Raw genomic sequence first — 13,448 nt, forward strand, 5'->3', positions numbered from 1 at the left:
GCATTTTAGTGCAATGTCCAGCATGCTAAAATAGTTTCAGATCATTCACATTTTTCAATTATCTAGTAGCTTATAAACTGAAAATTAAAAATCATAAAATACTTTGAAGATTAATTCTCTAATATCACAAAGTACTTACAATGCAGGATTAACTTCAACCTATGAAAATTCTAAATATAACCTAATCAAGTGATATATTTCCTTTTTTTAAAGTTTTATTTATTTAAGTAACCTCTATACTGAGCATGGGGCTTGAACTCACAACTCTGAGATCAAGAGTCGGATGCTCCTCCAACTAAGCCAGCCAGGTGCCCTGAGTCAAGTGACATATTTCCAGCTATGCTTTGATCCTCCCGATGATGCTCCAGATTAATTTACATATTCCTCGATATCATGTTAAAAGGTTTTTAAATGCTTTTTTATTCCTAATTATATTCTTAAAACATAAAAGAAAAAGGAAAAAAACCTTCAGCATCTTCTTCCATAAATACCAATGTCATTAAAGGCCAAAGGAAACTAATTTTTACAGCCACTGTTTAAAATTCTATAAAGTCATCAAAGCATATCACCCTAATCCCCAGCCATTGACAGTACTGCACAGGCACATTCTAAAAAAAACCTAATACTACAGAATCATATTTAAATATGATACTCAAAGAAACTTTTTAAAAATAAGAGCATTATTAAAATCTTAAATATTTCATTGAGTATTGTCTTTGTGTTTAGAGAACAAGAACAACCAACCACCTGTTAAATCTCACCGCTAAGCCATATTCCATATGGCTAAAAGCAATGCAGTAAGAAAATCCATTTTTCTATCTTTTCAAGCTTTCTAATTGACTCAAGGCATATATGAGTGCAGAGAAAAAGCCTTAAAGTTACAGTGCTTCTGCACAAGGAAGAGAAGTTGCATTCTGGCATAGAGCAGGAGAACGTCTGTGACCCCATCTTTTGAAATTATTTTAAGAATTTTTCAAAGCGTTAACTTATGTTGTTCCTAAATTTGCAGCCTAATTAAGATTTACTAGAATTATCACTTCAGTTTGCTATGTAACTTTTCTTCAATGCTGAATACTTTCATTTTTCTTGCTTGTCTATAACCACAGAAAGAACTTGAAAAACTGAATACAGAACAAAACTGAAGTAAAAAATCATTCTCCAATAGAAGAAGTTTCCAAATCTACCAAGTGCTTAACATACACGCCAGGATATCAAATACTTTTACAATTACATATCCCAGAAAAGAACTGAATACTCTGATTATGTTTAGAAGACCAGCAACTTTCTCACGACAAAATGATGAAATATGGAATTAAATGCAACAAATGCCTTTTAAAACCCCCAAAGAAAATCATATTTTTCCATTAGTATAAAAAATCATCTTATAAAAAATTAATACATTCCTGAATTCAGTTTCTAGTTCTCTTGCATTTTTTCAGTGCTGATTTACCTTGTAATATTACCACTCAAAAGAAAGCACATAAAACCAACAAATGAGTAAATCCAACTAGAATTAATAAACAATTCTACCCACTTAAGAAACATGTAGGATTTATTATAAACCCATTAAGTTTTTCCTGCTTTATTTTTATTTTTGAACGAATGCATAATTGCAGGTAATGGAGAAACACATACTTTCATATACTGGAAATTAGGATATTTTTATGCAGCCCTTCTAATGCACTTTCCAATTCTATTTCTTAAAAGTATTAAATCATGAATTTCCATTAATGAAAAATTTCAAACATTTCAAAACCTAAGAATAGGTTTAAAAAATCAAAGACCCATATAAGTCTGAATACTTTTTTCTTTAAAACTAGATGCCAACAAGTAGAGGCCAAAAGTAGAGCAACTCATTGTGAATGTGCGAGCTTCTACAAACTTATTTGCAGGTCACTTAATTGGAACTTGGAATACAGTCTCCCATTGAAACAATGTTATAAATGCTGCTTCTTTTCCCAGGCCTTCCCACAAAAGCTCATAAGTAGTTTTAAAAGAAAATTAACACTTGATACTTTAAAACAAACAAACAGAAAAGATGTTCATATAAAAGATGGAAAATGTGTCTCCTAATGTCCCATCCTACCTCTCCTCCCTGTATTTGTATGTCGGCGTTCTATTATCTACAAATAAGTCTCTTGAGAGGGAAACATTAAATTATTTGGTTTCCAGGTCACTTGAAACCTGCATTCCCCATAACTTAAGTCACCCTACCCTCAAAGGATGACTATTAAACCTGCATTATGAAACCACCACTTGTAACACTGTATTTCTTATTTGTAAATTATTGTAAATGTTTTGGTGTAACTTGGTATGCCACAAACACATCTCTACCCCTGAAATGACAGTATTTTGTGTGTGTGTATTTCTACTCCTGCCAAGCTCTGCTCTAGGTACTGGGAATGAACCGAAGAACTGTGTGTGGAAGGCGAGCTCGCTCAGATTGCAAGGATGACAGATCACGAAAGGAAAGCTATGGGAGCCTGGAGGTGGCAGGCTGTGGGTGACGGAGGCGCAGCGGTCACCAGTGAAGAGGTTTGAACTGAGATTTTGGCCTCAACAAAACCAAGAGGAGACAAAAGAAAACTCCCAGACAGAAAAGGCTTTCTGTGGGGGGGGGCGCAGAGGAAACCTGGCAAGTTCAAGACCAGAGGGGTTCAAGCCGAAGGAACAAGTGCCAAAGTGGAGAAAGCCGAACCGTGCAGATCCTCACAGAACACAGTAAAGCCTCTGTCTTTGTCCTAAAACCACCAGGGAAATAGTGAAGTATATAAGCTGGTGGGTGACAGGTCCAGATTTGAGTTTGGAAAGTAATTATCACCTCCATTTTACACCTAAAGAAATGTAAACTACAGAAATGAAGTCACCTGACCTACATCCACAGGGAGCTTAGAGCCCAGATGGTATTCAAACAAGGCCTGTAGGACTCCAGAGCAGCACTCCCCACTTTCTACACAACCTCCCAGAAAGTGAAAAGCAGAAACGAAGGCTACGGCAGCTTACAGGGTGAAAACCAAGAGCGGCAGACCATCCTCCCTCTTCTGCTCGCTCCAGGCACTTCTGTGGCCCAAACCCCGAACTCAGCAGCAGAAGGAAAGAATTGCTCGACCCCCTTTCATCTTCATCCCCTTCCCCATCCTGTCCCTCCCCACCACATCACCCCACTGATCTTCACTGGAAAAGGCAGGAAGCCAGAACGAGGCCAGAAGGGGTAGGGCCAACATGAAGAGGACACAGAGCTGCTGCTGAGACCATCGTGGGAGCCACGGATGGAGGAGTGGAGACAGACTCCATGAAGGGCCTCATTAAAGCAACTTCCAGAAGTGCTTCCCAAACTTCTACCCTGACGGAGGGTAGTGGAAAAATCCCTACACAGCAAAGCAAGATAAGGAAACTGGGGTCTCTTCCAGTCACAAATCATGTGTCCGCAAGGGGAAGACTCTTCGCCTATTTCACATTCTGGATCCTAAAGAGCTGGCTTCTGACTTCACAGTTAAGTACCATCACCTCTGACTTACAACTCTCTTCTAACTCCTATATGTGCAGATGATCTTAAATTTCAAAGAAAACCTGTCCAAATAACTCAGAGGTATTTTTATACAATATATAATACGTAACATAATAATTGCTCATGACATTAAACTCTGTGCCACCTAAATACTTGTAAGGACAATTGTACTGCTAACCCACCAGTTTCTATTGGTATGTACCAGTAAAATCAGAATCGAATTCATTACTGCATTAAATTCTAAAACCTTATATTGCTTTTTATGTATCTTCCTCTCCCCAGTTACACTGTGATTTCACAGACTAGAAATTTCCTGGAATGTATCAACATTTATTTTTTTTCATTTGATATTTATTTATTTGATTTCAATTGTATTTCTTTTGGTTTTTAAAAATTCATTAGCATTCCCTAGAAACACTCTAGTTAAATAAGGGAGGGAAACAAACGCAAAATGTGCCTGGTGTGAAAAAGAAAACCACAGAAAGCCCAAAGGTTAGGGGCCTCATGTCAGCCAACCAAGACTTCACACCTAACTGCCCCCCAGGAACGGAACCAGTCCAGTGGAATTCCAGTCCACATGGAATTTCCCGGTCAGCAGCAAGACATTCAGTGACAGAAGCCTTCCGTTCTCCTTGCAAGGGTGACCTCACCTAAAACAAGGATTCTTTGCTAATAGTTTCCTTCTTTCCTCTCTCTCTCTTTCTCTACCTTTAAAACCCCTCTTTTTTCTGCAGCCTGATGGAGCACTTTTCTCTCTGCTATACGAGATGCTGCCCAATTCGTGACTTGCTCAATAAAGTCAACGGGATCTTCAAATTTACTTGGAATTTTTGTTGTTTGACACTAGTAAAAGAGATCACAGTCCACAATCAGAAATTCCACTCTGCCTCTCAGACTGCACCAATATGTGAAAACAGTCACTCTTCGAGGGAGCTGTTCTTCCCTGCCTCGCCGCTCTACAAGTTCTAACAGATACGGCAGCTCTCAGCCGTGTACAAGGGTTTCTTAGTTTGGGCCAATTGGTCCCGCTTTCTATTATTCATACCACACTGATGTTTTCAGAAGTTTAATAGATTTCTACCCTAGTTTACCATGCCACATTAAATTGGCACAGCAATGAGTAATTTTTAAAGAAACTGTGTCACAATTACCATCGCCTTAACACGAGACTAAGCAGCAAGAGATCCCACTTTACTTTCCCAGCAGAGATTCCAGGATCCTCTTTTTCTACCTGCTCACTACCTTCTGCTTCTGAAAGGTTCCTCCATTGTGGTGGGCAAATGCTTAGAGAGAACCAACCTTGACATGCCATCTGGCAACACTTTTCAAAAGGCTTCTACAAAATTATTAACTATGGTTGTTTAAATACTATTTCTCAAAATTACTGTTTATATATTATATTGCTTAAATAAGATTATTTCTTATATAGCCCAGCTAAAATACCACCAAAGAGAATGAAGGGCTGAGAGCAAATGGGTTTACAAGCATTTAGTGTATCTTAAATCTAATTTAAAATAAAACTTTATAGTAAAAGTTGTTTTTTTTTAATAGCACCTCTAAAAAACAAACCAAATGAATAAACAAACAAAAAAGCAGAAACAAATCCATAATTACAAAGAACTGACTGGCTGCCTGAGGGATGAGGGGTGGGGGGGATGCGTAGAATAGGGGAAGGGGAGTGGGAGGTACAGCCTTCTAGTAATGGAATGAGTAAGTCACAGGGATGAAAGGCATAGGGAATATAGTCAATGGTATTTTAATAGTGTTGCACGGTGACAGATGGAAGCTACACCGTCAGTGTGACCATGAGCATAGCACAATATAGATCGTCAAATCACTATGTTATACAACTAAGACCAATGTAACATTTCATGTCAACTATACTTCAATTAAAAAAAAAGCACCTCTTTGTTGGTGATCGGAATGGATAGGAAATAGTTGGGCTGATAATCTTTTTGTTTTTTTTTCTTCTTCTTTATTTGATCCTTACTGATCCGTTCATTTTCTTTACTTCTCTCCAGATTTATGTGAGGTACATCAGTGACTAGAGGGAAAAAGTCAAACAATAATATGTCTAATGTATTTAAACAAAGATATTTTAGTCAAAAAAAAAAAAAAAGGAAACAAGCACTACATAAGTAGCAATCATTCATTATAGTCATTTTTAAATCTAAAGCAGTAGCTAGCAAACTATTCTATATAGGACTTCAGAGTAAATACTTTATGCTTTGCATATCATATGGTCTTAGTCAAAACTAACCAAGTCGGCTATAGACAAACACAGAGGATAGGTATAGCTGTGTTCCAACAAAGCTTTCTTTTTTTTGTTTGTTTTAATTTGACTTATTAATTTGAGAGAGAGTGAGAGCTAGAGAGAGAGGGAGAAGGAGGCTCCCCACTGAGCAGGGAGCCCTTTGTGGGACTCGATCCCAGGACCCTGGGATGATGACCTGAGCCGAAGGCAGATGCCCAACCAAATGAGTCACTCAACTCTCCCTAATAAAACTTTCTTTACAAAGCAGGTAGTTAGCCAGATTTAGCCCACAATCTAAAGCACAACTAACAACCATCTTCTTCCCCATGCCACAATTTCCATGATACTAGGAAAGATCATTTTTGCATCCATCTTTTATATGTGTATTTGTGACTTCCATAACATAACCACTTAGAGCAATGAACTCAAAGTTTGGTTTGTGGTCAATGTCATGCCATAAACTTGCAAAAATTATGACAGCTTTAGAAACTTTTACAGTAAGCAGGCAAAGTAATTTTGTCTATAAAATGTTGGTTTCTATTTTGTGTTCTTTTTTTCATTTTTCTAATAGTTCATTTTTTTTGTTTATTTTACAAAAATACCAGCTGGCAACAAATAGAAAACTTAAAAAAAAATCCAGAAAACTAGTCCTTAACCACAGATAGTCGAGAAGCAGGCTACTCGCTAAAGTAGCTTCAAAAGACCCATTTACAACACCCAACAATTCTAATTATGAAGCTAAGCCCCCAGAAATAATTACCAAATCAGTATGAAATCCCACTGTCTCCTTTTTCACAGACTCTAACGGGAACTCCCCTTATGTATGCAAAACTACCACTGATTGAATTTTCAAGGCTGTGTCTTCTTGAACAGCAGCTTTCTGTTCAAAATGGAGTACCTAATAGAGATTCTGCAAAAATTCAAGTATAATTGCATATTCTGAGGTATGATTTTAGAAAGAGGTAGGAGGAAGAAACCACCTTATTTACATTCAATCCTATGAGGTTGGTTCCATCTTGGGTGATCATGACACACAATGCCTTGGAAAGGACTATGGGAAGTCTGAGCTCAACCAATAGCACAATGCTTGTGTGTCTACATAGTCCTGATCTAACTGAACTCATTATACATGAGAAAAAAAAAGAGCAGAAAAAATTCCAAAAACTGCTCAATGTCAGAGAGTCAAATCAGGCATTTAGACCCTTTAACTTTCTCCTTCTAGTTTATTTTCTACTGGATCAAACTGCTTCTCTGTTGAAGTTCTGCAAAACCACAGGGCAGAAGTAATTTTCCTTATTCTATTGTTCTTTAATTTTTTTTTTAAATTTTTAAGTAATCTCTATACCCAATATGGGGCTAAACTTAAAACCCTGACATCAAAAATCACCTGCTTCAGCAACTTGGCCAGTCAAGTCCCTTACTGTTCTTTAAAATATTAACAGTAGGGGCACCTGGCTGGCTCAGTCAGAGGAGCACGTGATTCTTGATCTTGGGGTCATGAATTCAAGCCCCACATTAGGTGTAGAAATTATTTAAAAATAAATAAACTTTAAAAGATTTTTAAAAAATAAAAAATAAATATAAAGAGTAAATAATTTTTAAATAAATGTCACAAACGTTATTTTAGTGCTAACTTCTAAGAAAATTAGTAGAGTATGTTTAAAATTTAAAAACTAAAGGTCTGTAGAAATAGACAGGAGGAACATACTCTAGGCGGAACATACACTTGTGACATCTACAAGGTAGGAGTAAATGAAGAGCAAGGTAACCTGGGTAATAAGTCTGACTATATCACTATGAGTTAGGGCAAAATTATCTGGTATATTTGCGCATCCACTTCATTACTATATTTCTGAACAATATATCTGATGATTAACATGGTTAAAATGATATATCCTCACAAATGGAACATGTATTTGAAATATAAATTATTGATTTCCTGTGTGTATGCAAGCTTGTCACAACCTTATAAATTCTATTGCTAAGAAAAAGTTTGCTGCATTCTCATCTCTATCATGAGCATCATTTGAATTGCCTCATATGATGCCATTGGGTTTTATTTCCCATGCAATTCTTTAAATATGGAAAATGAAATCAATATGTTGTCAAGCTACTTGTAATTTTAGACATCTAAGAAACAGTCCTACATTCGATTGTAGTAACAAACTAAATCTACTAATTTTAAACAGAAGCCACAAAATATGCTAATAAAGTACCATATATATTTTAAACCCATGTCTGAATACATTTCTAGCCCACCTCCATCTGTTCTTAGTAAACCGGTACTCCAGAAATGGAAATCAATTTTAATAGTCTGGATCAGAGTTTGTGGGTTGGACTCCTGCCCCCCCCCAACTTACTAACTGTGAGATCACAGATTAGTCACATGAACTCTCTTTACTTCAGTTTCCTCCTCTATAATTTGAGAATAATAATAATAATAGGTACCTCACAGGGTCATTTTTTGAGTGAGTTAATACATGTACGCTCTTAGATGACTTCCTGGTACAAACTAAGCACTATCATTAGCTATTATAATTATCAGATATTACCCAAAGCGAAACAGAATTAAGGAGATAAATATGTACCTGCTAACATCATTTAGAAGACTCCAAAAAGAAACCAAGATGAAATATAAACTATCCATTGTTTTTCATCATCCAGGCCACTTGTACTCTCCATTACTATGGACAATGAAGAACATTCTTGAGCAGTTTTTAAAAAATTAAAGAAAACACTGAAAAGTATTTCTAAAGCACAACAGCCATTTTTTAAAGACAAAATCACAGGCTAATTCTAAATAAGTTCCCAGTATCCTTCGTTTTATATCCCATCGCCCAAATCAGGACACAGGGTTAACCCCACCCAGCACTGGAAGCTGGAATAGTGAGTTATCAACTTAACCCTATGAGGGAAAAGTAATCTACAAAAGGAAAAGGATGGGAACAGCTGCCAGCAAGGCAACTGGTACTGTCTGTTTCAGTCCTGTAGAGGCAGCACAAGATAGCGAAAAGAGCAATGACCCAAAGACCAGTCTTCCAACAAGCATCTTTCCATCAAATCACTTCATTTCTCTATCTGAGAACTTAGAAAGTTTCCCAATCCTTAGAGAATAGTTTATTCTAGGTCTGAGGCATAAAATATACCAGAAGAGTCTGGATCTTCAAAGACTTCCAGCACCATGTGAATCTGAAAGTCCCCTCACTGGCCAAAGATGGCACAATTTCAGCATCAAATAGAATAATAACTTCAGTGGTGTGAAAGACATCAACTATGCTTAAATCCTTCAGTTCCTTGTAATACTCAAAGGAAAAATTAAAGCCAAAATTCACAGGTCATCTTTGGATTAGTCTAAAGAACTATTATTTTACAAATTTGGCAAGAAAAGAAAAAAGAAATCAAGCATTTATCCTGCCTTTCCTTATTAGCAAAGATGCATACAGGGAATCAAACAGTTAAAAAAGGCAAAGTTCTTTTTTATAGAAATTTTCAGCTAAAAATGCAAAAAGACAGAGTTATAACATCACCATTTTGAAACCCTTAACAGAGTAATGGATCAGCCCAAAGACTGTCAATGGATGATCCATTAAATAGAAAGCTGATGGGGAATTTTAATAATGGATACATCAAGTAACAAGAAGGGAAGCCACTGATAAATCTTAACATCACAAAAAGGGAAGACAACCAAACACCATATGCCTCCTGATGTCACACAATAGGAGATTCAAAGCATTTTTACAGCTTTCTTGCCAATATTCCAAAACTTAGCCAAGATTCTTTAATCTACCGATTTACTTAACTATAAAGGACAGAGAAATACATTAAACGACCATAATATAGGTACATCTATACAGCCTGATTTCTTCAATAAACACACACACACACACACACACACACACACACACACGGAGATCTATAGATGAAAAAAAAAAAAAAAACTGAAGAGATTTGTCAATCAAATATAATGCATAGGCTTTATTTCCTAATTCAAAAGAGTTTTTAAAAAATTATATCACAGAGAAATGTGAATACTGACAGCATAATTGATGACATTAGCATTTACTCTTATTTTCTGTCATGGGAAAGATATTTTGGATAAGCTCTTTTTTAAAAGATCCCTTATCTTTTATTTTTATTTATTTATTTTTTTTAAGATCCCTTATCTTTTAAAGTCACATACTAAAATATTTACAGGTAAAATATACCTGGAATATACTTCAAAATAATCCAGGGAGGAAGAGGTGACAAAGAGATGAGGTTCAGTCTACTATTCTACTTTTGAATAAACTTGAAATTTTCCCTAATATTTTTTAAAGAACAAAAACTAAGGGCAGGGACAGGGTGGAACAGTTAGATAATCTCTATCTAGAGTCTCTCCTGCTAGTTTTCTGTCTTCTGTGATAAAGGTAGTAATTTAACACCCATACCAATTAGGATATTTTGCAGTGAAATTAGATTTAAAAAATGGTATCAGTTAGAAGAGCATGTGACTCCTGATCGCAGGGTCATGGGTTGAAGCCCCATGTTGGGTGTACAGATTACTAAAATAAATAAATAAATAACCTGAAGAAGAGGAAGAGGAAGAAAAAGAAGAGTGTCCAAATTAATAATACGGCTGATTTTATCACCTGTAGTTCATTTCAAAATTAATATAGTAGAAAAAGAATCCTGAACCTATAGTCTAGTTTTTCTCGTTTTTCTTTTTTCAAACTGCTAGTATCAACCCACTAGTGGGTTATGAAATCAACTCAGAATATCATCTAAAAGCACTTTTTAAAACCAGGAATGATGGGTGCCTGGGTGGTTCAGTGGGTTAAGCGTCTGCTTTCAGCTCAGGTCGTGATCTCAGGGTCCTGGAATCGAGCCCCACATCAGGCGCTCTGCTCAGCGGGGAGCCTGCTTCCCCCCTCTCTCTGCCTACTTGTGATCTCTGTAAAATAAATAAATAAAATCTTTAAATAAGTAAATAAAATAAAACCACGAATGGAATGGAATGGAATAGGGTGGGGCAGAAGGGAATGAAATGGAATAAAATGGAGAACATAAGAGAATACCGTGCAGTAGGATAGAATACAAGTAGTATAGTCAGTACATTGCTAATGTCAGATATAAGTACTGTTCCATGAAGTTCAAGGTTTCTGCATGCACATGTGTACTGGGTGGCAATGTAAAATGTATCCTTAGTGTGAACTAAGATACTGAATCATTTCTGCTGTATTTTACTCAATATAAACAGACTTAAAAACATGGTATTTAAGAGACCACAAGGCTTTTAGCATTTTAAGTTGTTTTATACGTTATCTATTTAAAATTAAAATGTTCTTCCTATAACAACTTCTTTTTGCCATTTCAAACATTCCATAAGTCCATTTTACAGACATCCAGAGAAGGAAAATCAATCTTGGAAGATAATAGTTATAATTATATTAAAAACTCTTAACAATTCTCATATTGGGGCACCTGGGTGGCTCAGTCCGTTGAGCTCTGCCTTTGGCTCAGGTCATGATCCCAGGGTCCTGGGGGATCAATCCCTTGAGGGGGATCAGTCCCCTGGGGGGCTCAATCCCTTGCTCTGCGGGGGAGCCTGCCTCTCCCTCTGCTGCTCCCCCTGTTTATACTCTCAAATTAATTTATTTGTTAATTAATTTTAAAAAACAACTCTGGTATCATGAGAATGACATAGTATAAAATCCCAATTCAAAATACAACCTCTTAAAAACAAATCTCTTGGTAAAAATAAAGATGTAGAAGGATTTCCTAAATTCCCTTAGCTTTCTCTAATCTTATCCATAACTATTTAACTTTCTTTTCAATTGGATTAGCTAAAATTTTCTTTTGTGGGGTGCCCGGCTGGCTCAGTTGGTATAATTTGCTATTGTTCTTTTAATTTACTTTATATGAAAATAATAATGAGCAAAGTATTCATACAATTATCTCTTTTACAAATGAAAGTATTAAAGATCAGTGATCACAAAAACAAAACAGAGAATGCTTTGGCCATGTGCCCTGGATCTTTCACTGGCTTAGAGCTCATAACCTCATCTCATAAATTTAGTTTATTACACTGTTAATTTTCATAATGATTTCAGTAACCATTTCAATGTGCTCTAATTAATCTGGTCTTGTCAATAAAGGCTACAATTTTCTGATCCATGCATTTGTTTTTTTATCCAAAGCACAGGTCATTTTATGCAAATTATCTAATTTTTCCTTAAGTTTTATTCCTTCAAAAAAACTCACAAGAATGAATAATGGGAGAAATTAATTAGGTAGTCCATCTGTTATTGTGGGCTGATTGTTTTCATACTTCCTCTTAGCCAAAAGGCTGGGAACAAACTAGATTCTTTGTTTTGATAATCTTTTCTTTTTTTCTTGTTCCGTAAACAATCAAAATCTTTGAAGTAATCATTCTTAAAACTCCTAAATTTGTGACTTACAATATTACCTATCCATTTCATATCATTATATTCCCTTATTGAGTAATCTTTAGCAAATTACTAAAACTTTCTTTAAAAGTTTTACCTCCCTCATTTTCTCTGAGGATTAAATAAGAAAATACAAAGCAGTCAGCAATATGCTGAAAGCATTCAATAATGTTATTATAAAATATTGCTCTCAAGATGAAAATTTGTTTAAGTATTCAATTTAGCAAGTACACTTAGGTAAAAAATTTGGGTAAGATTAATAGAAGTGTACAAGTATTAACAAGTTGAATCTACTCAACTCCTGAAATAGATATAATTATTATGCTAATTTTATAGACAATGAAATTGAGCTTAGACACTTGCTCAAAGGACACAATAAGAAAGTGAAGGAGCATGGTGCTGGGAAAACTAGACACCTACACGCAAAAGAATGAAACTGGACCACTTTCTCACACTATACACAAAAATAAACTCAATTGGACTAAAGACCTAAATGTAAGACCTGAAAACATCAAACTAAAAGAAAACACAGGCAGTAACCTGTTTGACACTGGCTTTAGCAACATTTTTCTAGATGCCTCCTCAGGCAAGGGTATCAAAAGCAAAAACAAACTATTGGGATCACAGCAAAATAAAAAGCTTTTGTAGAGCAAAGGAAACCATCAACAAACGAAAAAATCAACCCACTGAATGGAAGAAGATATCTGCAAATGACATATCCAGTAAGGGGTTAATACCCAAAATATACAATGAACAACAACAACAAAAAAATTAAAACATGGGCAGAGGACCTGAAGAAACATTTTTCCGAAGACAAACAGGTGGCCAAAAGACATGAAAGGATGCTCATCATCACTATCAGGAAACTACACATGAAAACAACAATGAGATATCACCTCACACCCGTCAGAAGGGTTAGAATCAAAATGGCAAAAAATAAGAAGTGTTGGCAAGGATGTGGAGAAAAAGGATCCCTCGTGCACTGTTGGTAGGAATGTAGATTGGTGCAACCACTGTGTAAAAGAGTAGGGAGGCTCCTTAAAAATTTAAAAATAGAAATACCATTCAATCCACATGCAGAAGAATAAAGAGGGTTTATCTACTAGAGGGTGTTTATCCAAAGAAAATGAAAATGCTAATTCAAAAATATATGCACCCCTATGTTTATAGCAGCATTATTTATAATAGCAAAGATATGAAAACAACACAAGTGTCCATGGATAGCTGAATGGATAAAAAGATGTAGTGTGTGTGTGTATAT

The 13,448-nt window shown here is 35.8% G+C and overlaps 1 protein-coding gene across 2 annotated transcripts in view; it reads right to left on the bottom strand.

The window, feature by feature from the left end:
- AKAP7 (A-kinase anchoring protein 7) overlaps window positions 1-13,448 on the bottom strand; it is a 144,243-nt gene that overhangs the window by 116,598 nt on the left and 14,197 nt on the right. For both annotated transcript variants that reach the window (XM_080805478.1, XM_080805480.1), the window contains exon 3: window positions 5,413-5,552. In XM_080805478.1, the coding sequence (XP_080661604.1) occupies window positions 5,413-5,552 (140 nt within the window). The remainder of the gene's footprint in view (window positions 1-5,412; window positions 5,553-13,448) is intronic.

The sequence above is a fragment of the Martes martes genome (genome assembly GCF_963455335.1).
Source record: "Martes martes genome assembly, chromosome: 6".
NCBI lineage: Eukaryota > Metazoa > Chordata > Mammalia > Carnivora > Mustelidae > Martes > Martes martes.